Source organism: Dermacentor variabilis, chromosome 6 (genome assembly GCF_050947875.1).
Source record: "Dermacentor variabilis isolate Ectoservices chromosome 6, ASM5094787v1, whole genome shotgun sequence".
Taxonomy (NCBI): Eukaryota; Metazoa; Arthropoda; class Arachnida; order Ixodida; family Ixodidae; genus Dermacentor; species Dermacentor variabilis.
This window is the reverse complement of record NC_134573.1, coordinates 101,857,713-101,883,169: the sequence shown is the minus strand read 5'-3', so window position 1 is coordinate 101,883,169 and position 25,457 is coordinate 101,857,713. Positions and strand designations below refer to the sequence as shown.

At 47.6% G+C, this 25,457-nt stretch overlaps 1 protein-coding gene and 1 long non-coding RNA gene across 6 annotated transcripts in view; one reads left to right on the top strand and one right to left on the bottom strand.

Annotated features, from left to right (window-relative positions):
- Positions 1–25,457, top strand: part of LOC142584966 (prestin-like) — a 247,453-nt gene that overhangs the window by 120,574 nt on the left and 101,422 nt on the right. Inside the window, exon 1 of one of the 4 annotated variants that reach the window (XM_075695354.1) lies at positions 155–608. The exons of the other annotated variants lie outside the window; for them this stretch is intronic. Coding sequence (XP_075551469.1) covers positions 548–608 — 61 coding nt within the window. The 5' untranslated portion in view covers positions 155–547. Of the gene's footprint in view, positions 1–154; positions 609–25,457 lie in introns of those variants that run through there. 4 annotated transcript variants of the gene reach the window in all.
- Positions 1–25,457, bottom strand: part of LOC142584968 (uncharacterized) — an 80,623-nt gene that overhangs the window by 23,700 nt on the left and 31,466 nt on the right. For both annotated transcript variants that reach the window (XR_012828991.1, XR_012828992.1), the window contains exon 2: positions 14,057–14,230. This is a non-coding gene — a long non-coding RNA (uncharacterized LOC142584968). The remainder of the gene's footprint in view (positions 1–14,056; positions 14,231–25,457) is intronic.

Here is a 25,457-nt window from a genome sequence, read left to right as displayed (position 1 = left end):
TACGCGTTGCATTGCGAAGCAGCGGCGCTCGGCACCAACTCGCTTTAACTCGCTTCGAAGCATTGCGCCTGTTAGGACGCCCTCGGCCGACAGCTTGGTTCTTTTTTTTTTTTTTTCATTCGACGCTGGACATCGGATCGCCTCCTCCGCGTTCACTCTGATCGGTGCGCCGCCGACGTCACCGGCATCTGCTCCAGCACCGAACGTCTTCCGCGCGCGCACCTGTGTCCGATTCTTCTCGTACGCTGACGCTGCGGTTCGCGCGAGCACGTTCGAATCTCTGGCCCGACTGCGGCCGCCGGTTGGTTCGGCTTCGTGCAACACTCCGTGATAGGGGCTTCGCTGTCTTCGCGGTGGCGATTCGCCTCGCGTTGTGGTTTTGTGATCCGTCTCGACTCGTCGATCCCGTCGGTGCCGTGTTACGCCGGAGCGAGGATTTTTTGCCGTGCGGATTGACCTGATCGACTCTACCAGCACGTTCGATCTGCCGGGACGCCTTTGAGGGCAGCTTCGCGCAGCACAAGCGCGCGCGCAAGACGCCAAAACAATGGCGAGGGACGTCGCGCTGCCCACGGCTGAGGGACGGCAGGAACCCGCGCCGCAGGCCAGTGAGTACAGCGTTTCGGTAGTGCACGCATGGTCCACTTTTCGTGTCGTTTTTTTTTGTTGTTGTCTTCGTTTCTTAGATGCACTGCAAGTTTCTAAAACATTGGAAGTTTGCGTTACTGTATTGAGAGGAGGCTGCACAGCGTTCCGAGTGGGAATTGATTTGAGGACGGTGAACCAGAATCGTCGGGCCTGTCTTGGAACGTTATTTTTACCGAGTGGAACCCTTGCATTTCACATATTTGGTCACCTTATTTCAACGGGAATCGTAATCCATTACGGCAAGGCGTTGCGTCCTTGATATAAACTTCGGTTCGGAAATCAACGTCGTCACTCGGATCTTACGTTATCAGGCTGACTCACTTTCGTATGGTTGCTGTTTCGCTATATCAGCGACGACACTTCGTGTACAAAATTTTTGCGGGCGCGTGAATAGCAGCAAATATTGCGCGTGAAACTGCGTCACCAAATGTAGCCTTGTACGCACCGAAGACTTGGATCCTTTCTCGGCGATCACAGCATGCAATAATCGATCGTTATGTTCGCCATCGAGAATATGCGCGTTCAAGTCGTTCAAGTGTAATAACGTACGTCGCCTCACGCTCTTGTCATCCTCAGCGTTCCGTAGCTTTATATATATATATATATATATATATATATATATATATATATATATATATATATATATATATATATATATATATATATATATATATATATATATTACAGCTTGTTTTGACGAAATGAGAGCATCCGTTACGCTAGTTGCTTGCCATTCGTTCACAGCGTCCATGAATCTTCGAAGGAGACATGCGGTATAGGTTTATTTGTTTTATAACTGCACTTATTTTTCCGTGACTATGCTGTAGTGCAGTAATTTTAGAACGTTTTTTTTATGTTGTCTTTCCTTGGAGTGGGAGGGGGGGGCTTAATCCTTAGAATTATAGAATTAGCAGGTATCTTAGTTTATGCGCATTCTTTCTATTATTTTTCTCGTCTTTCTTTATTTGCCTTTCAGTAGATCATACAGGAAGTACAAACTCATTTAGAAACCATAGGCATAGAGAGGCTGATAGAAGGTCTCATTAGTAATTAGTGATCAGAAACAGGCAAGTCATTATATATGCAATGGCAACAAGGACATAGATGTTGTTACGTTGCAGAAGTCCCATATAAAGATGTATTTAGGATATTTACAAGAGAGACAACGATGCATATACAAGATGGCTGTCAGGGCCAATTCCACCTCTACACGTTAAATCGTTTCTGACTGGCGCCACTCTTGGTTGCGCCGTAACAATATAAACAACATTGTACAATAATACAAATCCTGAAAATAGAATAAACAAGTACAATAATCGAATGCAGCAGAGAATAAGTTTTCTCAGACAACGAGACACACAGAGAAGAAATCTTCAGTGATATCGTAATGATAACTGAGCTCATTTAGTAATGCTTAAAAAAAATGAATATCGTGCGATATTTTCGTATACGGGTTTATAATGTTCCAAACTGGCTACAATAGTACAGCACTGACGTTCCCTAATACGCGTTGTGCATGGGAGGGGAATTAAGGTTGTTATGGACGGCGTTTCGTACGGGATGTGCAAGAAAATGCAATTACGCGAAAATGGTTATTAAGTATCGCGACCTTTTGCGAGCATTGCACTTGAGAGCAGACAGCAGCAACGTTTCGGCAGGTCTTTGTGCTTCCAAAAGGTGCCCAAGTTTCAAGGGTGTCCGCAAACTATTCCACTCTGTTATTTATTAAAGTGACTTTAACACACGGATCACCGCAGAAAAACAGGCGAGGTGTAGCACGAGAGGAAGGTCGCTAAAACTGTGGCGTAGCGGAAAAGCTCACTTTCTTCGTGATTTGTATATATATTAGGCATATAGCCGAGAATAGGGAAATATAACTCGAAGCCTGATGGGTGCGGTGCTCAGGCCGCCTGTAAGTTTGGTCCCTGAAGGCATAATCCGTTCCAACAATTCAGCGTTTTCGCTTTGCTCCGCGCCCCCCGAGCTCCGTGCACATTAACCTCCCCCCCCCCCCCCCTTTAACCACGATTCCAGAACATTTACGTACGAAGCTTATTACACGAAGCGTCTTCAAACAAATTCCTACTTTGGGCCCACGCCTGTGTGCCTCCACGATTTTCAGTTTGTTGACGAATTTTACGGCAATGCTACGGATCGTGCCCGCTGCGATTAGCGCGACCTTTCGTACTCCAGTTTACCGCTCCGTTTGCGGACAGAGACAAAAGAGTGTCGCGTCGAGCTCTGAACCTCCGTGACCCACCAAGCAAGACAGCAGGCAGGAACCCGAAAAGTGCAGGGAAGAAGCAAAGAAAGCTTCGCTTAAACAAAAATGCCATACGATTAAGCGGTGCCCGCTGTCTATTTTGGACGCATCCTTGGACAAAGACAATTCGCGAAAGTGGTCTTAAAGGTGTGAAATTTAACAGTGATCAAGTTGAAGACTATGAAAGATGGATCATGGACAACACATTTTATAAGTCACTGTTGCAGGATTTCTATGAAACGGGCCTGCGTGTTTGCGTTGAACTCCGTTACGACGTTACGCCGCGCATGGCAAACTAAGGGAAAAAGAAAGACGGTTAAGCGTATAGTATACGATGACTATTCTAGCCTATTTCTTGCCGGCTCGTATATCGCTTGTCTATCTTGTCGCGCAAATGAAAGACTTCATCACATTCACTTGTGGGCTACAAACAACGAATTAGAACTAAACATTAGTAATACTGAGTCCGTTTTGTTTCACCCACGAAACAAATTCTCTGAACTCCCCCGTCTGTTGATAATGGTTTGGAAATAGAAATTGCAGAATGTTTTAAAACGCTTGCGCGTAATTTTCTCCAATATTCTGACCTGGGATGATCACATTATTGACCTGTATAAAAAATTTTCCAAAGTAATTGGTCTCATGCGTCTAACTTTCCTTTTCGGTTAACTGCTAATTGCTATTTCGGTTCACAATATTTTGTACAATCCTCCTTTTTCTTCCACGCTAAACTATGGTGCACTCTATAGTTTGGGGAACGACAACGCAAGAAAATATGAAGAAACTACTTTCACTTCAGAAGCGTGCATACGTCTCGTTTTTAAGGCTCATTACCTAAGTCACACAGAGGGCATGTTCAATAAGATTAAGATTGTTAACGTACGGTGTATGTACAATTTCAAACTACTTCAAGATTATAAGTCGGAAACAAATAAGAAAAATTTACCTACTGAAATCACTGGCGAGGTTGAAAAAAAATATCCCCTTCATTCCACACACGCAATCCCGAAGCATGGAAAGATAACAAACACCGCACGACCTGTGGTAGCCAAATGCTGGCGCACACATTACGGACCTTGTTAAATGAGCTAGCCAAAAATGGCGCAGATTAGAATTGATCTCCTTGAATGCGCTACGAAGCATATATGCACATCTCTATACATTGTTTTATATTTTGCTGAAATGCTGACCGCGTGTGTCTATTCCTTTCGTTTCTGATCCAGCGAATTTCTCGCAATGTGTTTTGCACATTTTATGCATTTCCTTTATGCACATATTGGCACCTTGTTTGCATTGTTTTGTAGTTTTCTATATTTCCTTTGCATTTCCTACGTATTGATTCTTCACCTGTACCTGCATGGAATTGATACCACTGTATACGGCACGCTGTGGTGCACGGACCCAGTCTAGCCTTTTTTTTTTTTTTGTCCGCGCTCCAAACATCTGACAGATATGCAAATAAACCTGAATTGAAATAGTTCTTAGCCATATACTCAGCGACCAAATTACCAAAATTCGTGGAGCTCTTGAGCAAGGTTCTCGTAACTAACCGAAACCGTTCCAGCAGCACGGGTGGGACTCCGGCGCCAAGTGCGCCATTTTGAAATACAAACGCAAATTGCCGCGCCAAACTGCGCCGAGCGCGGAAAATCGACCAAAATTAGCCGCGAATAGCGAGTGGATTCGTTCTCCGAAAGAGAGTGCAGGCGTTCACACATCCCGCGCGACGGCGGCTCCCGCACAGTTTGTCGTAATTTTCGCGCTTAATCCTGGACTATCCGGAAGTGGATCGTGGCGCGGCCGCTCCCGTGGCTGCTGTCGGAACGGCCAGGGCGGCTGTATTTCGAGTGAATACGGTTGAGCGGGTCATGCGGTGCGATGCTCCCTAGATGAGGCGCAAAGCAAGGAAAACTGGACTGATGGCGCTTGCTAGCGAACTCTATGTTAGGGAAGCGCGCGCTGCAATGGGTGGTTCAGCGGGCGGGCGTCGCGGTCCCAACCTGTTTCTATCCCCGTATGGGCGAGCTCTGAGCCATTTTGACCTATCGCGAAGGGCTAATGGCGGATTTCGAATAAAACTGATTGGAACAGTTTTACACTATGTCAGAAAGTTAAGCATTAGGTGCTTTGGAATCGCCCTGGTTTTTTATGTAGAAATGGCTTTCAAAAAGAAGTCGCAGTTCCGCCCGAAAGGAGAGGTATCGATTGCGATAGCAAATTAGGTGACAGCTGTAGGAAGTAGGGATAGTAGCCATATCGGCAGTATAAACTTTTAAACCTTCGCTTACTAAATAACAAGCATGGTGTCACGCGCGCACAAGCAGACGTGAACATGTTTCACACCATCTCTGCGCGCACTCCTGTCAAAACGCTGGAAGAAGCGCGGCAGCAGCAGCAGCGAGTGAATTGGCCTTCGTGCTGCATCTTGCCCCAACGCGAACTAAGCGTCAAAAGCAGAGCGCATACGAAGCTACCGGTGTCCACTTCGCAAATCGCTTTTCAAGACAGTGCGCCCGCTCGGCTGCGCCGTACGCAGCAGCCGCCGAAGTAGAACGTCCCCCCCCTCCTTCTCTCCCCCTGTGGTTCGCGCGCGACGGAAGACGACGCGCTTCCTCCCAGCTTTTCTCCCTTGCATGCGCGAGATTGAGCCGCGATCGTCGGGTGACCCTCACAAGTTTCACTCGCGCCTACAGCCAACGCCACCTAGACAAGGGAAGGCCTGAGCGCTCGGCGAGTGACGTCACGGAGAAGAGGCCGGCAGCGTGCTCGGGGATACGGGTTGAAAGAAGGGATCGCGCCCTTATGGGCAACGTTAACCAGAGCGCAGTTATTGTTTTTTTTTTAGGCTTAGTTGAGCAGGTGGCCCGCAGAGAACAGAGGGTGTTCCAAGATCATTTTGTTTGTGCAAAACTATTTACGCGCGGCATTAGTAAAAAGCCCGTCCATAAAAATGAAATGGTTCGGCCTTAGGATTGAGAACGAATGTCGGGTAAATGATGAGAGAGAGCATGGCCTATATTGAAGAGTCACAGTGTTTCCCTCTTCTGCAGAGTACCTTCTTTGCCTTAATTTATCGTCGGCGTCAAAGAGTTTGCCGTTCATGCGACCACAACATATATTCAACAAAATGTTAGCACTGCACCATAACACATATCTCATGACAACTTCACTGGTATGCCCTTCTTCACATTCGGGACACATATATTTATTCCAGTCTAGATTAGGCTCTAAACGAATAATTTCGCTTTCGAGGCATAATTACATACAGTGCCGCAGTCCATATATTTACAACTCCTCAAATGAGTTCAGCAATGGATATACAAAACATTCGTGCAACTATTTACAAAGAAGCAGCTTCCTTATTCCACAGAATTCCAGCTTTTCTCTTCTTTGCCTTAGCCTTGACACTCAATATTATGTCATTGATCTTGCGGAAACATGAACGCATGATTTTTCGGCCCCTATTTGTAATTTGTAATTGCTCCAGCAATTGGGCCCGCAGCACTTATTAGGCATATCCTGGCATGAACGTAATCCACATTCCGCGGGAATAAAGGCTTCCGGACACACGACCGCAATCGCAGCACAAGCGCTGAGACTACATGCATGGTTCACGTCCAGAAAATAAAGTGCCCTCGGAAAGCATGTCGCAGCATGCCAGGACTTTTCTAACACCGAAGCTATCCAAGGAGCGGCAGGGTACCCGGAACTAATCGAGTTGTAATCGCCGTCGTCGCCCACTCGGTCTTCCGCGTCTAATTTTCAGCACAGGTGTGCCGCTCGTAGCTTCGTCGCACGCTGCACGGAACTTCTATGTGGGCCTCTTTTGCGTGACGTAGCTCAACGGAAGAGGGTACAGCCAGAATGCCTTAAGATCCCTAGAGGGTGTTGATACAGCATACGGCGCGCGGCGGCAATGTTATCACCCTTCGACTTTTCGCAGAACACCACGGCGACGACGGCAGAAATGCGCCTGGAGTGTGCATACAATTGCTATCGCAACACCAAACCACACCGTCATTCATAACTCTCGCTTCTCCGTATGGTCTGTTGGTGAAGCACATTTATTTCCAGGCACTTCAACACTGGAGAGACACGAAAGAAAAACTTATTTATAAAAAAATGTTTTATGCTACTTTTCGAAATTTGGGACTTGCTATCGGAGAATGCATTTTTGTGTGTGTGTGTGTGTGTGTGTGTGGGTGGGGGGTGGGTGGATGTGTATGTGTGTATGTAGGTGGGTGGGTGGGCAGGTGATTGCTACCACAAATTAAAAACCTACACGCACTATTACCAAAATTCGCGCGTACTAGGCGGTGTCAGTATCGGAGTAATCTGGTTCGAAATTCAGCTTAAGACGTTGCTTAAGACAGTTGCAGTACGGCGCTGGTGTCGGTTTATTCGATTTCGTCGTGGTTTAAAAGTGAGCTGGTCATATTCGTTATTCCGTTATTCTACCGAAATTCAGATTGGCCTCCTCCGAGCTGCTCCAAAAGGCAATTTTGTCTGCTCCAAACTGCTCCGAAACGCAATTTTACTTGCTCCAAAAAAATTGCTCCAGAATAAATTTGGGCAGTCCCACTCCTCCCAGCGGAGTCGACTATTTCGGGACACCTTCTTGAGGCCGGCGACGTATAGTGTAAAAAAAAAAGGCAATTCCCCGAGAACGCTCGGAACCACTGGCCGTATGCCGAGCTAGATCGTAAGCGCTGGGCGAAGCACGCTATGTAGGTGTTGAACGTGCAGTAACGCCGTGCGCTCGCGGCCGGTGTTCTTTTTCACAGGCGTTTTCATGTCTCAGGCCGGATACATATATAGTGGGAGACGACGTATCACGTGACCGAAAACGTGCTTCGTTTTGCAACGTCATCCGAACTGGATCGGTTTGGCTGACAGACTACAGGGAGCATACTTGTCTCACAGAGCGTGCGTCCAGGCCACTGCAGTTGGGGCACACTTTTGGGCATGTGTCTCGCGAAAGCTTTCGAGTTACAGAATTTGGTTCTGCGTGAAATTGTCGTCGTAACTTGACCTCCATGTATACTTGCAATGGAACTGCTGCGAAAACAAAGTAAGGGTATGCGCCCTTTGTTTAACCTATTCGTCACAATGCAAATTTCCCCCTGGCTCATATATCGCATCAATCGTGCAGATATCCTGCGCCATGGTATTTAGTGTCATCCCCTTATTGCTTGTCACCTCATTGCGCCGTTGTTTCCAGATCCTAAAAGTGAGACTAGATCACAGCTTGCGTATGTGGAAAGGGAGTGGGATAAAGGCAGGGAAGAGACTGATCTAACATCAACAAAGGGTCTTTGGGATGCTATAGTTATACTAAATTGCGCTTCCTAAAAAAATAAGATTGTTTTCTGTCGGCCACAGTAGTGAGACTCTCACACATCCTCCATAGTCGCTCTGGGAACCTGTGTCCTCCATTGTGAATCTCGAGTAAATAAGTCGTCAAAGAGGTGCAGTCCCCTACAGCATGGGCTCGCGTGAGTTTGGCAAATGCCCAACTAGCGCATAGACGGTGGCGAAAGTAGGAGTACGCGTCTAAAACAGAATTGGAAGCAAGTGGGGGAGAAGCGCGCGGAACGCTACTAGCGCTCGTCGCACGTAAATATCTCCCGCAAACTTTTGTACTGAGCCAGTACAGAGTTTGCTCACTGTCTTCTGACTAACCACGTAGTGTTTGCACACATTGAAGTTGTGAAAGGTTGTGTTCTCTTAGTGTGAAATGCTTTTCCATGTATAGCAGTCGACGTCATCGCATTCTCGTCCCTGTTTCTTATGGAAGGCTTTGTTCATTCAGCCACCACTGCGAAGCACGGAGCAATTCCTGTTTGTCTTCGTGCTTTCTTGCGTGGAACGACCGTGCGTACCTGCAACCTCATGCACTGGCTTGATCTCTGGGTAAAATAACTCTGTCTTTTTTTTTTTTTTTCACTACAACCGAAGTACCAACGCGTGGGTTTTGCCAGCGCCCTGCCTTGAACTCGGTCCTTGACTTCGAGCCTCTCGGTTTCCTGTAACTGTTTTCTCATACTACTTGCTGGCAATCCCCCTGCTCGACGTCTTAATTTGCTTTCATTAGGGCTATTTTATTTACCTGCACTTCGTGCAGGCTCGTGTCGACGAGTGTAGTGCCGGGCAGAGGCTATGACGTCGTGAGCTCCACTTGGCTCGCTGGGGTTTATAGCCACTCAGAGCAGACAACGCGTCGTCTTCTGCATCAGCAGACGAAAAGTGCCTGACTCCGCACTTACTGGCTGCGTATATGGCCATGCCTCAAACTAAATGGCAGTGTACGAGTTTCCTCTCATAAGCAAATTTAGACAAACCGCAGCTAAATGCATCGCGAATGCGCAGTGCACAAAGAGAGCTTCTCAATGCGTATAATACCAGTGTCACACGTGCACTTCTGATCGCGATCAGGGCTGATCCGGATCGGATTTCTCGATCGCGATCAACAATGGTCGTTGCTACGCGTTCGAACGATCCGGATCGAGTTGTTATCGCCTGCTGATCGTCAGAAACTCTCAGAATTGCATAATCTATTAGCTACAAATTCAGCTTTGCAAAATATGGTTAAATTTGGACAATAGTTTAGTTTTGCAGCTTATTATGGCTGGTAAAAGATGTTTAAACGATTTTTATTGAGCTGGCTTCACTTCTTGTTTTTAGCGTTTTCAGAATCCTGCGCTAGAGGGCGCGGACGTCAGTCTGCGATCGCGGTTAAGGGGCTGATCACAATTCTCAGATCCCGATCGCATATGACCGTGTAACAACACCCGATCCGGATCAAGCTCGATCTGGATCGGCCCCGATCGCGATCAGAAGTGTACGTGTGACATCGGTATAATACAGCGAGGAGTCTGAGAGTTAGACGATCCGTGAGTAAGACGATTTTATCTTCTTGCAAGCTTAGCTCACCTTCCTCTGTGACACATGGTCACGCCAGCACTTCGCTACCGTCCGTCCAGCGAATATTCACTATCGTCGCTATATCACCGCCGACAGCATCAGACAAAATGGCGCCACGCGTTTGCAACGTTAGCCTACTTGTATGTCGTCTGCTGCTAACACTCATCGAAACCGCGGTGTATAATGTGTAATTTTCATGCTACACTGCTGCTATGAAGAAATGTTATGTAGGTGGGCGGAGCTACACTTTTCTACACCAAGCAAGAAGAATGGCGACTTCCTACATTATCTACATTCGTGCAGCCACTGTAAGAAGAAAAATATCCCCAGTGGGTGAAGTTAAAAACATGGTGGCTATGACGTGTTTCCGGCTTTGAAATTGCTTCCGGCGCATCCATTCTGCAAAAGCACCGCACTCGAGATTTGTGTTTGTTACTCGAAGGAAGCGGTCGTCGGTCTGGGACACCACCTATTTAGCTTTGCGAAATAGGCGCTTCGCGAGATACTCATTGTCACAGTGTTCTGATCTCAACTGCCAGCGTCGTCCTTTGTTTCACTGGTAGAGCGCGGAACCTTATTGTTCTCGTTGTGTACGGAAAAAGCCTCGATTTCGCTTTCCTCGTACGGACTGCACTGTCATGGCAGCTGCTCAGTGAAATCCTGGCCTATAAATATTTCTCCAACACCGCCATTCTTCTATAGGGGGGGAGGGGGGGCCCAAGCAAGCGCTCCCTCCCCCGCCCCGCGCTCCTCCCTCCTACCCCGCTAACAGAAAGAGGAAACCGAACAGCGGGCCCGGGGAATGCAGGAGACGGCGAGAACAGCAAAACAATGCCCGGGCTGTAGCGGCATCAAATTTCACGCAAGCATCTCTCGCCTTTCCTCGGCGTTCGGAGCACGCAGTCGCGTCTGGCGTAACTTTTCCACAAGGCCCGCGCACCGGGGCTTCTGGGAAGATGGGCGCGGCAGCACTTTTCTTGCAGTTACGGTAGGGAAGAGCAATGACTCCTTTGCAACAACATGGCGCCGACGGAGCTCTGACGTAAACGATGTGCAACGCGAGAAACGACCGGGAACCCCGCATAGAATTTGTGCAGCTGCCGCACCGTGGTCGTTTTCAACCGGGAGGAATGTTTGACGAAGAAAGATTTAGCTTTACCCGACGCTGTAATGCGGCGAAAAACAATGGGCAGATTTCGCTGTGCGCCGTTTTCCGGTCCGCTCTGCTCCCATTCCGCGAGCTCATGCGCTGTGGGGAAGCGTGGTGAGTTAGCTTTCGTGATAAGCGCGTCTCCCAGAGACGCGAAGGAACGCGCAGTCCGCTAGGCTGCAAAACAACAGGAAGCAAAGTGGATGGGTGCACCGTCGCATTGTGACGTTCAATTGGCTCGCCAGCGCTCAGCATGAAGAACTTTGTGCGCACGCGCACTAGCGTCCCCACGGAGCGCCCTATAAGAGCGCCGCTAAAGCTCTCTCATATCTAGCACGCTGTAGAGTACCACGTATTCAGGCTGAAGAACTGTCAGTTTCAAAAATGTATGGCAACCTGCTTTGAAGAAGCACGGATTTCGTCTTCTTCCTCTTTCATCTCCTATATTTGTCTTCTTGCCTTTGGCATCGTTTGTCTTTCTTTTTTTCTTTTTTTTTTTTCGCTTCAGTGCTCACACAACAAGCACGGACACTGAAACCACACAACGAAACAGTCGTTCATTTTCGACGTGCAGGAGATCCACATGCTGAAAACACAGTGTATATTGAGGACATGAAAACACGAACGAAAATCCACAGCGTGGGCAACGTTCAACATGGCGGAAACACAAAGGAACTGTGGCTCCATGTTGCCTTTCCTCCGTCCGTGAAAAAAAAAGAAAGAAAGAAATACACGTGAAATAAAACTAACGAGACATTTGCATGATGGCATATATAGAGTGTGGCGCGCATCGCAACCACAGTTTCGGCAAGACTGGCTGCTCTTAGTGCGCGCCTTTTGTCGATGTCCTGGTGGAACGCAGTTTCTCGAAGCTTTGCCAAGCTTGGGAAGACACGGTCCCAACGAGCACGCGCAGGTACATTTTTTTCTCATTCAATCTTGTCGCTTTTCCTTGAGCACGACGACATGATGATGGCGATCGTTGCGAGGATATAGCCATTATGACTAGGTGCAGTGACCTTGCGAACACTGCGAAAAAGTGCAGGTATCGGTGTTCAAGAAAAGGGGGAAATAAAGAAGAAAGAACCGACAAACAAAAGAACATGTAGTAAAGTAAAGCAGAAGGGACGTAGTTTAAATACAGACGAGGGGCCTGAATTCACAAAACGTATCGTTCCTAATAATTGGTTACCGTTGGGCCTTCAGTAATGATACGTTTGCTGTCACTGTTGGGCAGCGCCTATTGTTACGAATCGGTCTGGTGTAAGAAAGGCTTCGTGTATGCAGAGCTTGGGCTCTGTACACGTACACATAAAAAAGAACTTACGCCAGAACTGTTCGTAAGAGTGGACACCAGACAGTCGTGATGGCGGACACATATTATTAGCGAAGCCGGCCCCACCAATGGGAAACAGCACTTAATAACTAAGAGTTTTGGTGAATTCGGTCCAGGGCCTTCTCTGCGCCCGCGCGTCTCCTCCTAAAAAAAAAAAGCAGTGCCCCGAACGCTTGCACTCGAGCTACCGTGCTACACACCCCAAGCAGGACCACGCGTATCTTTCGAGCGGCCTGCCTCCGCGCCGGCTGTGTATGCGCAGACCGCCACAGCCAGCGGCCGGCACTCGCGGTCACGACCCAGCAGCTGCGGCCGCCGTGCATTCAGTTTCGCGGCGCTCGGCCTTTGAAGGCTCGCGCGGAGGCGAAGAAAAATGTAAGCACGTCGCTCGCATCACGGGCGGCCACCCGCACAGTGAACACCCCCCCCCCCCCAATCCCCTTTCTATCTCCGCACTTCTATTCGCGCCAACCCCTCGGCGTTTTCTAGCACCGACGAAAGTAAGTCAGCAGCCACGGCGACTCGACTCCGGGCTCCGATCGCGTCCTTTCAAGCACTCGTGTATGCTTGCGAACACCGCGAATGGCCGGCGACCGCGAGAGCTCGTCGTGATGGGTGAGTTGGGATTTCGTGCGCCTTCGAAGGGCGTCGCCGCAGATACTGGCGCGTTTCACTGCAAGCAGGTTGGCGTGCCCCACTCGTGAGTTCAATCACTTGTGGGCTTCGTTGCACAGTCGTGACTATGGGCGAGTTGCGAATGGGGCAGGACTATGAACGTGAATGAGTGCCGATAAGTGTAAGGGGACGTGAATGAGGTTTTGTGTGTGTGTGTGTGTGTGTTGTGTGTGTGTGTGTGTGTGTGTGTGTGTGTGTGAGAGAGAGAGAGAGAGAGAGAGAGAGAGAGAGAGGTGTGACGTGTGTGAATGAGTGTATGCTTACTTGTTCTGCTGACGTGTGTTTCTCTGTAGCCGTGCTTCCGCTGAGGTCGAAACACTCGCTACATCCGTGAAATCAATCGGCACACACCTCGCTGCAATTGCGCGGCAAATGAAACGCGCGTTCCTTTTCAGATTCATGTAACGTGGGGAGATTTTACGAACATTGCTTATATGCCTAGACTGGGGACGTTACCGATGCTTTCTCCGCGTTACGATAACGTGTAAGAAGATGTCCTCGAATCCGGTCTCTCTCGCTCCCATATTAAAGATCAAAAAAGGTGAATAACCAAGGCCCGGTTGCTTGAAGCCATCCGTAGATGCAGACATTTTCAACGAAGAATTCGTGTAATTATGAAAACGTAGAGCCGTTATGAAGATGTAATTTACTTGTCTTTATATTTGGTGCGACACCTGGTTTATGCGCAATGAGATAAGAAAATGTGCACGGATGTTGCTAAAGTTTCGAATTTACCCGACATTTCATCGAACCGTAAATGTTTTCACCTTCCCTGTTTTTCACCGAATATACAATTGAAAGGGAAATAGAAGGTGGGTGACATCCACTCTATAGATATATGCATACACATATATGTAGATATTTATATACAGTGGTGGACATTGTTCGCCTTTCATTAAACTTCCACCACCTTGCGGGCTTCCTCATAAACGATTCGCCAGAATCTACCATTACACCCATGTTCTGAGAGAGACACTATTTTCTTTCACTTAAAGTGCACATGTTTCGGGTAAATCGAACCGTGCACACAAAATTGAAGGTCCGGCCCATCTACACGAACCTGTTCAGCCAGTCTGATGTCCCTATACAACAGGCGCCGACTGGAACCCCCATCGTTCGCATCCCAGGCTCGAACAACTTCAAGACTGCCGTGTTCCATGCTTTCTGTTAACTTCTCGTGCTTATGTGGTGCTTAATATGAGCACTACATAGCGTCTTCGGGCCTCCGGAGTGTCTGAAATAAATAATAAGATAACTGCAGCCAAGCACGTCAAACTTATTAATCATTTTATTTGACTACTACAGGGAACACATTCTGAATGCCAAATATAGGTCATTAAGTGCTGTAGACATTTTCGTTTACTAGGTAACCCGAGGTTAGCACGTGTTTCGATAGAGCCGTCAGAAACAACTTCTGTGAAGTGCGTCGTCGTTCTCCTTTAACGCCCTGCGTTGAAAAGACGTGCGGAACACCGAAGCGTTGCTCCGCACATTTTGGGGTGAACCGCGCGGACCTCGGATTTCTAATCAATGGAAATTGATTGAGAACTGACGACCTTCAATACCGAATTTGTCGCGCCCTAAAGTAATCAGTTAAGATAATAGTCCGCAAAGTCTAGATCACAACAAAATTCTTTAGTGGTTATAGTACCCTTCCTCATCCAAAGCGAAATAAGACCTTGCCGAAGAAATTGCCTTCTTTTTCGATATCTGTTGCACTATCTTCAATCGATAAAGAGTCTTGACTGATGCGCCTGATATGCAGATCTATACATAGGACGTCTGTAGAGGTATACGGGTTGTCGCAATGAATCTAGACACAATCTCACCGTCATGAAACAGTCAAAAGAACAGCGTGTATAAGAAGAAACTGATACAGTACGCAGAATAGGAAGATGTCTCGTGTGTCTCTTTGTGGCCAGAATCACAGTGCCGAGTATACAGTGCCTGTCTCTCGGCATGAGGAGCATTGCGTATGCGCAGTCAAGTCATAAACGCTAATAAGCGTTTTTATCTTTATTGTACCGGCTGGAAGTGCTCTTGTGTGAAGTCGCGGTTCAGAGCGTGAAGGTGTAGGTTGCTTTCGCGCGTACAAGTCGATGACGGACATTTGAGAATCAAAACTCATTGTGAATCCTCGATAAAGCATTATCATACAAGGCTCGGAAAAGCTGGACTCTCTCTATACAGCTCAGCTGTGTCAGCTGCGCCAGGCATATCCCTCCCCCCTCTTCTTGCAGATAGCAGAATTCTATTCCCTGAGCTGGATTGCTCAAACAGACGGACATTATGTGGATCAAAAATTGACATGCAAAACTAATTAGCAAAGCGTATTGGATTTTTAAATAGTTATCCTAAATGATTATCTTACGGCACGTATTGCAATTTACCAATTTTTGGTCGGGGAGTTCGCAAGGCGGATCCACTTGGAACGAATTCGCTGGACCAGTCCAGTTTCAAGAAACTAATTCCCGAACTTTGCGAAGAAGTACAATGGCAGTCCAGTTGCTTTTGTGCTTCAATGCATAAAGTGGTGCGTTATTGGGAGATGTAAGCGGAACGAAAGTGCACTCTTACCGCAAGTTTGATGACGCATATCTCGAAAATGGTGTCATTCACAGAATTATTTTCAAGTGGATATGCCTTGCTGTCTCACCGGTTACCATTTGTACATTGCAATGTGTACCGTAAGACCATTAGTTAAAAACTTCATTACTGAATTTTTGTAATGTCCGCTTCTTCGAGCGGACCAGCTCAAGGACTTGAATTGTGGTATCTGCTACAAGCGACTTTTCAAAATTGCCTAATGTCTTCGCAGGAACACCCGGTATAGAAGCTTGACTTATACCGGTGACATATACTGAGCTATTTGAAATCTGCGAGTTTTTCGCTCGTGGTTATCGCACTATACAGTGCGCCGAAGGTGCAGGAAAACTAAAGGACAAGTCTTTATACGTATAAAAAAAGAGATCTGTATAAATAACGGAAGAATGCAGAGCTCACTCGACAACTACCGCCCAGCCAGTAGTTCACCAGTGATGTCACGGCAGTTCTGCTTCGAACGTGAGGGAGGCGTTGTACAGATGTCGAGAAACTGTTGTTCGTTTGTTCTACTTGCGTTTCACGAAGGGAAAATAGTGGGAGCAGCTCCTAACGACTGATTTTTGCTAGACACAGTCGTGTCATTTTAGAGATCTTGTCACTAGATATAGTGACATTTTGGCGACAAGTGTTTAGCGACAAATGTTTCTCTTTAGCGACGAGCGGCTTTCTTTAGCGACGTGACGGAACAATTGGCGGTAATTAGGGACTTCCAAGTTAACCAATTTGCTTCAAGAATGATTCTCTAGAACGTGCTTTATTATTCAAAAGGTACAAAAAGGCGTTCGAAATTGGCTGTGCAGCACGTCGACTCTGTGACCACGATGAAGAGACGGTGGCCTACACCCGCGGATGCGATACGCAGTGGTTCATTGCGCCGATGCAAACAGGCTTCAAACTGTGTTCCCGGAATGCCCTTGCTTTTTACAGCGAAGCTTTATATGGTTAACCGATTCGTCCGTCTGTCTCCTGTACGCCGAAAACTCCTTTCGGGCATGCGCATGGGGTTGCACATGCCCGAAAAAATAAAGAGAAAGAGAGGCGCGTGATTGGCTGCTCCAGTAGTGACGTCGTTGCTCTCCGTCGCAGCCTAGTTTGCGCACGCAGTAGTTTTTATCCGACTCCGAATTGGGTATTCGCCACGCGTCAAACGTACTCCCGAGGAGCAGGCAGCTTTCTATCAGCAACGCCACGAGCATAACCGCGAACGAGCTCGTCTACGCCGTGCCAATGCTGCAGCCCGGATGCAAGAACAGGCTCGTCCAGCCGAGGCAGCGACTGCGTACCAAGGATCCGGTAGCCTATCAAGCCGTCGTTTGATGAACCGTCGGGATTAACCCAGTGATAAACACCGGAGCCGCACGTTTCAGCTTCGCTGATTAACCGTCTGACGGAGTGCTTGGGCGGTGGTTTTTGTTTTTTGTTAGTAACTAAGGGAATGCCGTATTTCGTGGGCATCTTCTATAGTGACGTCAACGCGCGCCTCTGTTTAATTGCTTGTCCGTACAGAGTAATGCCTACAGCGTTTAAATATGCCGTTAAATTGTATGCTACGCGCTTGCAAATGTTCCAGTCGGTTGCTGTCCATCGGTTGTAGGCTCGGGAGATCGATTTCTAGAATGTTCTAGCTCTCCATGGCACACGCGTTGCCTCGGTGTTTTCGGCCTTTGGGTCGGTTTCTTGTTCAACTATCTCAGCCTTATATCACATAAATTATCGATCTAAAATATGGCCTCTCGTAATTAACAGTGTCAACACTCATCGACTTAAATGCGGACGAGGTGACGAGGTGCTGCAAACGCGCTTAGAATAGGAGGAGGTAGAGGAAAGAGCGTTGCCTGCTGCAGGTGGACCTTAAGATCGCTTCGCCCGAACGCCACTTATCGCGTGCGGTAGAGTCTGAATCCCGCCACATTGCGCCTTACAACACAAATGTATCACCAGGTGAATACTACAGTTCCCAACTCAACTTGCACGCGGCACCATTCACGCACCGTCACGCAGGAACTTTACGAGGAGCTATTTCTCCTAAATATAAGCCAGCGGGAACGAAATGTCACTTGGCACTGGAAACAACGCTGCATGGGTTGCAGCTTTTATATAGGCACGCAGGTGTTATGCGCAGGTGTTGCGCGTCTCCGCGCATGAATCTAAGCAGCGCAACCTGAACAATTGTTGTCGGCAATGCTGTGGTGCAACGGTTTCCTTGCCAGGTATCGCTTAGCGTTGACAAACGATGACACATTATACGTTTAGCTCAAGTGCTGCTCGTTGTTTGTTTTCGTCCTTTCTTTTCCTTCCTTCTTTTTTGTGTGTGTCTGTAGTCCTATTGTTTGCGTCATTCACCGCTGTTGTATACGTATTTGAGTCACAGTTGAGGCGACAGTCTTCTACAGCTCGAGGGAAAAGGTGTGCTTGGACAGCATACCTGTTGCTCAGAGACGTGTGTATGTGTATTGTAATATACGAAGCAAACTGAGAACGATAAGCAGGCGCAGAGATAAGTGTTACCAAGAAAGGAAAAAAAAGATAAAGAAGTTCGGGACGTCCTATAGGTTGTAAAAATTGCTGTATAAGCCAGAAATTAGCAAAGAGGAAAAACATATCTCGCACTACGCATGACACCTCAACCTTACATTGATTGATTTCTGCACGACGACAAGCGCTGTCATCGTCGTTCTCTCCGTCCTTTTCTCTATGTACTCGCTGTAGGCAACTTTGCAGTGGAATACCAGCCAGCCCGTACCGAAACTCCGCTTCACTAGACCACCTGGTTTTTTTAATAGTGCGTCCAATGCATGGTGCACGAAACTTTTTTTGCATTTCGCTCCCATCGAAATGCGCCCGCCGTGGCCGGGATTTGAACCCGCGACCTTCGGGCTTAGCGGCGCAGCGCCAAGGACGCGCATACGCCGCCGCAGCGGGCACTTTAATTGGACGGCTCGTACTATTTTAGGTGAAGGAAAACGATTGATGCGCATGCAAACTGGATTGTTTTATTTACAGGAATGTCTTAAAGAAGAATGTATTGACAGCGTTTATTGACAGAGTTAAAATTTGTAGGTTTCTGACGAAAAAAACAGGAGTGCGCATTGAGTGAAGAAAGAAAGAAAGAAAGAAAGAAAGAAAGAAAGAAAGAAAGAAAGAAAGAAAGAAAGAAAGAAAGAAAGACATCTGTTTTGAACGAACAGTTGGTCTTCATATACGAAGATTATATGACTGTTATTAACACTGGTATCTGTGTGATAAACAGGGCTGAGTAAGTTGACACTGGATTTCACATCTTGTGGAAACTTGTAAAACATTTCATACCGCAGTGAAAAATCGCGCGTTTCGCTCGACAATGGACGCGGCCATGCCGATAATTCCGAGCTTTGTTCAGCTACGCTGGAGTTGCCGCGCATATACATCGTTTATCGAACCAGAGGCAGCGCGCGAAAATATATGTCTCTGCCAGACAACTATTCGCATATTATAACATCTGTATTTTTTCTCTATTCTTTAGTTGGAATATATATATATATATATATATATATATATATATATATATATATATATATATATATATATATATACATATCCTTCTTTTGAATCCCCTGTGCCAACGCGATTTCTTTTTCAGCCCCTTAAAGAGCACTTAAGGAAGATTCTGAGAGACCCGCCGTGGTGGCGTGTAGTGGCAGCGTTGCGGTGCTAAGCCCGTGGTCGCGGGATCGAATCCCGACCGCGGCGGCCACATTTCGATGGGGCTAAATGCGTAAAACGCCCATGTAGCGTGCATCGGGTGTACGTTAAAGAACCCCAAGTTGTTAAACTCATACCGGACTGGCCCACTATCGTGTGTGTTATGATCGTATTGCGCTGATTGGAATGCGCTGAGATTACCTGCATGGGAAAATTGGCTTGCTTAGGTAGCCTATTAAAAATGTTCCTTATTTTATCGCTGTGCATCTTATAGGGCACGTGGTGAAATCGATCGATGGGGAGCAGTGGCAGATACAAGACTGCGCCACTTTCGAGATGTGTGCGGTCTAAAAAAAAAAAGAAGTGTGCAGCGAACTGCACTCGTCGAACCGTTTCCCAAAAGCGCGCGTCAAGCAGTTCGAGATTAAACGCAACGCGTTCGTTTAGCGCATTGCGGGAGCCGATGTCTCGAAAGTGGCCCTATATAGTCCGAATTCTTGCTACGCTGGTGCGTGCCCTCACATAGCGCTCGGCTGCGATTTCGCAATGGGGAACATGCGCCCTAAAGTGAGTAATTAGAGAGCTAATTATTGAATATCTTAATTACCCGACTGGACGCTCTCCCAACGTCCGACTTTCCCGTTACTTATCTGAATAGCTGAATTTTTCGCTTGCAATATCTTTTTGTTTGTTTGTTTTTAGATTTGTTCGAATTGAAAGAAAACCTTCACGTGGTACGCGGTCGCTCAGGCACCCTGTCCCGTTTTATAGATTTATAATTGTTATGCAGCAATATTGCGACATGCAGATATCCTGGTAATAAACTCGCCGACATTAGTTAAACCAAGAGCCTGCTTCTTTTCATCCTCCTCCCAACAAACACACGCTTCAAAGTTGGCGCCTCCTTTTTCTCTCGCAATTGTCAAGTATACTCGCGCCTTATGATTTTTTTTTTTTTACTTCGTGAGCAATTACCATGCAATTCGCGAGAATATCCCATCTCTAAAAGAGTACTCACTGTTGAGCCATTTCGAAGTTGTAAAAACACTATCGCACGCTTAGCGGGCCTTAAAACATGGCATTTAGTGAATGTGGAGGTCGGGAAACAATCGTGAGCCATTTCATTCTCATACAGAAGTTAGGTCTCGGAATGCTGCACCTGGCGTTGTCGACTTTATCGGCAAGCTATTTTCACAAACAAGCATCGATATACTGCTGATTGAGTGGCCGTTAGCCAAAGCTACTAACACGAACCAAGTGCGTACCGTTTTTCTCCACACACTCACGAAATGACGCGTGATCTCGCGAGACGTGTCATACTTAATTGCAACGCGATGCCATATACGTCGGAACAGCGAGACGGTAAGGGTTACGCGAACGGAATAATAAGGTAGTCGTCTCAACGACACCATCGCGCAAATACAAAATGCTGGGTATTGCAGTCGTCGCATGCGTTGTCTACGTCTATGTATTTAAAAGAGCTGGAACGTTAGTGTTGTCATAACTGTGACAGCCTTGATATTGCAATTGAGGATGTATTTGATACAGGATGTATTTGATACAGTGGGACCTGTGGTTGTACTGCGGTGCAGTGAACGCCACTTTTCAAATAAACGACAGCGTGTGGATGTCCCCCCTTTAGGCCAAATATTTGTCTGCAACCGTAAAAACCGGCAACCGGCAATTGAGGATGTATTTGATACCTTTGTGTAACACCCGGTAACAGTGTGTAACGCCTTGCAATGCGTTACTTAATACCCTCGGCTGAGGGCCTTTAAGGGTACCACAAATTGAAAAAGAAATTGTACGCCATAGAATGTCTTAACACTGATTTGCAACACCATCACGCGTAATAGAACACTGCCGATTTGACTCGCTAGTTGGGCTAACCGAACACCCACGTTGGTTTGGGTATCTCGAGCTACTGAAGGCGTAGTGTAACGTTGTTAACAGGCAGAGGTTATAAATTAAGCCGCTTTCTAAGGGGTGGTGCAGTCAAGCTGCTTAGTGCGCACATACGGCCCTTCGCGGCTACAAGGAAATTCGAACGCGTTTTGCTCAACTGGCAAGTAAACAGAATTGCACCTATTCGAATACGCCGCGCACATTCAGCAAGGTTGCTGCGCTCCCGGCAGATGTCGCCACGCTTCCAGCATGCATAAAGAGGCTTCACGCACGCGAACACCGCGACTGGTCCCACTTGGCGATAGGGCAGTGCGGCAAACCTTAGAAAAAAATTCCCTAAATCTAAGGGCTGCAGGCCTTGTTGGAGAAATGAATTTCGAACTCTAGCGAAATTTAGTGCTACGACATGGAGGAAAGAATAAAATCGGAGACTTGAGACTCAATAGACTGCTACGACACCGCAAGGACCAATACGTGGAACTGGCTGACGTGACGGCGTGCTTTGATTTCCGTTAGCCCAAATTACTTTCGCATTAGCATTCGAAGTGGGACTTGTGGTTGTACTGCGGTGCAATGGTTGCCTCTTGTCAAGTAAACGACAGGGTGCGGATGACCCCCCTATAATTCAAATATTTATCTGCAACCGCCAAAACAAACGTGCGCTGCGATGCCAAGCAAAGCAGCAGCTGCAAATCTCGGCATAAGCGGACACATGATACAGGGTGTCCCACGTAACTTGAGCCAAATGTTAAATATATGCAAATGCCACGTAGCTGGACAGAACCAAAGTAATGTTGTTTGCCGTCGTGTGTAGATACTGATATTGTTATTTTTTTTCATTCCGCCTAATTAGTCCCAACTATTTAATCAACTTTTCAAATATTGTGGTTAAATGAACAGTCTGAACGAGAAAATTGTAGAGCAGCATGAAAAAGCTCTCGATACAGCTTTCTGTTGCTCAATACGTGCTACATAAAAGTGTTTTTCCGAGCGTGAAAGAAGCTCGCGAATACAGGCGAAGTGCTTCGAGCGGCCAGGCGCGCGGCAATTTTGCCTGTGTTTGCGGGCTCCTTTCGCGCTCGGAAAAATACTTTTATGTAGCGTGTAGAATACGCCACGATAGTAACGGTACGTTCGGGAATTTCGACCGAGCGGGATCAAGAGTGCGCATGGCATTGTTGCGAGTTGGAGGGCTTCCAATTCCGCGACACGCAGCAGACGCAGAAAAAGCTGTCAAACGGGAGCAAGCTCCTCGACGTTCCAAAGCCGATAGTTTGTTTGAATTAACGTTGGGCGCCGCGCACGCGTGACACGAGTACGCGTCGCGAAGCTGTGAAGGGTTAACGAATCGCGCGGGCGAATGTTTGAGCGACTCACGACCCCGGCATCCGACAGCGTTTCCTCGCCAGGCGTCACGCTGCGCTGCTAGTGTTTCGTACATCTACCGAGTTCAATTACTGCGTTCCAGCTCAGCGCGGGTACAGTGCCACGAGAGTTATTTGCGCTCCTCCTCCGTCAGAATGCCGCCGCTGCCGTTCCCCGCAGGGGCGTCTGCGCAAGCAGGCGTTTGGCGTGTTGCGACACCACGTACCCGAGCACACGAGGGTTGGACCCTCCCGCGTGTAGCCGTGCGCGGCTTAGCCGTGTCTGGGGAAAAGGGGATCCTGGGGGTTGAGCCGAAGCTGGGTGTTTGGACCTTTAATAAGGCCCTCCGGCGGAAGCAACACACCTCTTCGGCCTCGGCTTCACATAGACGTTACCTCCAGACTGACCCACCTGGAGGAAATCGGCAGTCGCCTTTTCCTATCCTCCTCTCCAATCTTCGTCTTTCTCTGTCGCCTTTTTCCTCTTTCCTGTTTTTTCTTCACTTCTTATTACTTCCTTATTTCCTGGCGGCAAGGGTTAACCTTGTGTAATATATCCAGTCTTGGGTATATATATGTATTAGGTTATAGTGGGAACGTACCGCTGGCGTACGCAGAATAGAATGTTTCTAATCCTGTGACGTCCCCAGGTTGGGCTCCGAGGTGGGCGGCGGGCATTCCTGCCGAATACAGTAAATCTATATATGGCTTCAAATTTTCCCCCACTCCTTAATCGCTCCCTGAAGAGGGGGGGGGCACCGATGAAACTTTCAACTTTCTCTTGAAACCGAAAGAAATTTTTCCCAAATACCATGTAATACACAGTCAGCATGAAACCAAGACAGTTCGCACAATATCCCCATTTGTGGTCGCAAAATGTCTGACTGAAGCAATCGGCTCTGGTTACAAAGTAACGAAGATGGGAAGCGGCGACCTTCTTCTCGAAGTGCGTGACAAGCTCCAATACAGCAAACTGACCAAACTTGTTGCGTTTGGTGACATTCCAGTCTCTGTGGGCCCCCACCGGTCAATGAACACTGTACGTGGTGTCATTTCTGATGACGACCTCCTTGAACTTAGTGAGAGCGAACTGTTGGAAGGATGGCAAGAACAAAACGTGGTAAAGGTACAACGAATTAAGTTAAGGCGCGATGACAAGGAAATTCCAACAAAGCATCTAATATAACATTTGGAACAAGTGAACTGCCTGATTCATTAGAGACGGGATATTGTAAATTACGCGTACGACCATACATTCCCAATCCGCGCCGATGCTTCAAGTGTCAGCGTTTTGGGCATGGGTCTCAGAGCTGCCGAGGGCGTGCTGCTTGTGCAGAATGTGCATCTAAAGACCACACATCGGACACCTGTTCTTCCACAACCCACTGCGCTAACTGTGACGGAGACCACCCCGCCTATTCGCGATCGTGCCCGTCATGGAAGAAAGAAAAACAAATAATCGAACTGAAGGTCAAACTAAACATTTCTTTTCCAGAAGCGCGCAAGCGTTTTTCTGTCCACCACCAATCGAATCCGTCCTACAGTGATGTGACGCGCCGGGGGGCAGTGCCACATCCTCTGGCGGCCGCGCAAGTCACACGGAGTGTGACGGCGGTTACGCCATTAGCCCCCCTGGCGGGAGCAGCCACTGCTCTTCCGCCCCCTACCACGAAGGTCCAGCAGACCTCCGAGCCTGCCGGTCCCAGGGCCACTGCTCGTGCAGACAGGCCCGAAAAACTCCCGAGAGTGCCCGCTGAGCGGGCTTCATCCAGCGCCTCTGACGAGGCGTCGCTCCCTGGAGCGCGCCCACAAAAAAGAAATACCCCGCATCAAGGGGCCTGGAAAGGTCCCTTGAGCCAACCTAATATCTCTTGACACACACCATAAAACACTTCCAATATGGCCACACAGGTAACGCATTGGAATTTGAGAGGTCTAATTCACAATCTTGATGACGTTAAGGAACTCCTTCGCAAGTTTAATCCAAGGGTGCTGTGTGTGCAAGAGACACGCCTCAATCGTTCACATACTAACTTTCTGAAACACTATGCCATTTACCGCAAAGACCGCAGTGACGCTCTCGCCTCGTCAGGCGGTGTTGCTATTATACTTGATAAGGGTATCGCCTGCCAACAACCCTGCAAACACCCCTTGAGGCAGTGGCAATCAGAGCCGTGCTATTTGATAAGTTAGTAACAGTTAGCTTTCTATACATCCCTCCATGCCATCAACTTTCCACAACAGAATTCCAGAGTTTTATCGCAGAACTCCCCGAACCTTACATTGTAGTAGGTGATTTAAACGCACATAACACCCTCTGGGCAGATTCTCGTTGTGATACGAGAGGGCGTTTATTAGAAAAGTTTCTTTTATCCTCCAATGCATGCTTACTAAACAAGAAAGAACCCACATTCTACAGCGTGGCGAACAAAACGTTCTCATCCATTGACTTAAGTATAACATCAAGTACACTAGTTCCATACCTGGAGTGGGACGTGATCAAAAATCCATATGGGAGTGACCATTTCCCCATTCTCTTAAAATTAAGCAAAGGCGATAAGTGTACCCCACATCTGCCACGTTGGAAGGTCGACTGTGCTGACTGGAAACGATACAGAGAGCTGACACATTTGACCTGGGATGACATCTGTTCTCTCTCAATCGATGATATAGTATCATATTTGACAGCACTTATAACTGATGCTGCATCAATATGTAACCCTCAAACGAATGGATCACCCTCTAAACGGCGTATTCCTTGGTGGAATGAGCAGTGTAAGGAAGCCCGCAAAATTCAAAATAAGGCTTGGAGTCGCCTTCGCGACTGCCCAACTACCAAGAACTTGATCAGCTTCAAGAAAATAAAATCAGAAGGTAGAAGAACGCGCCGCCTTGCCAAAAGGGAAA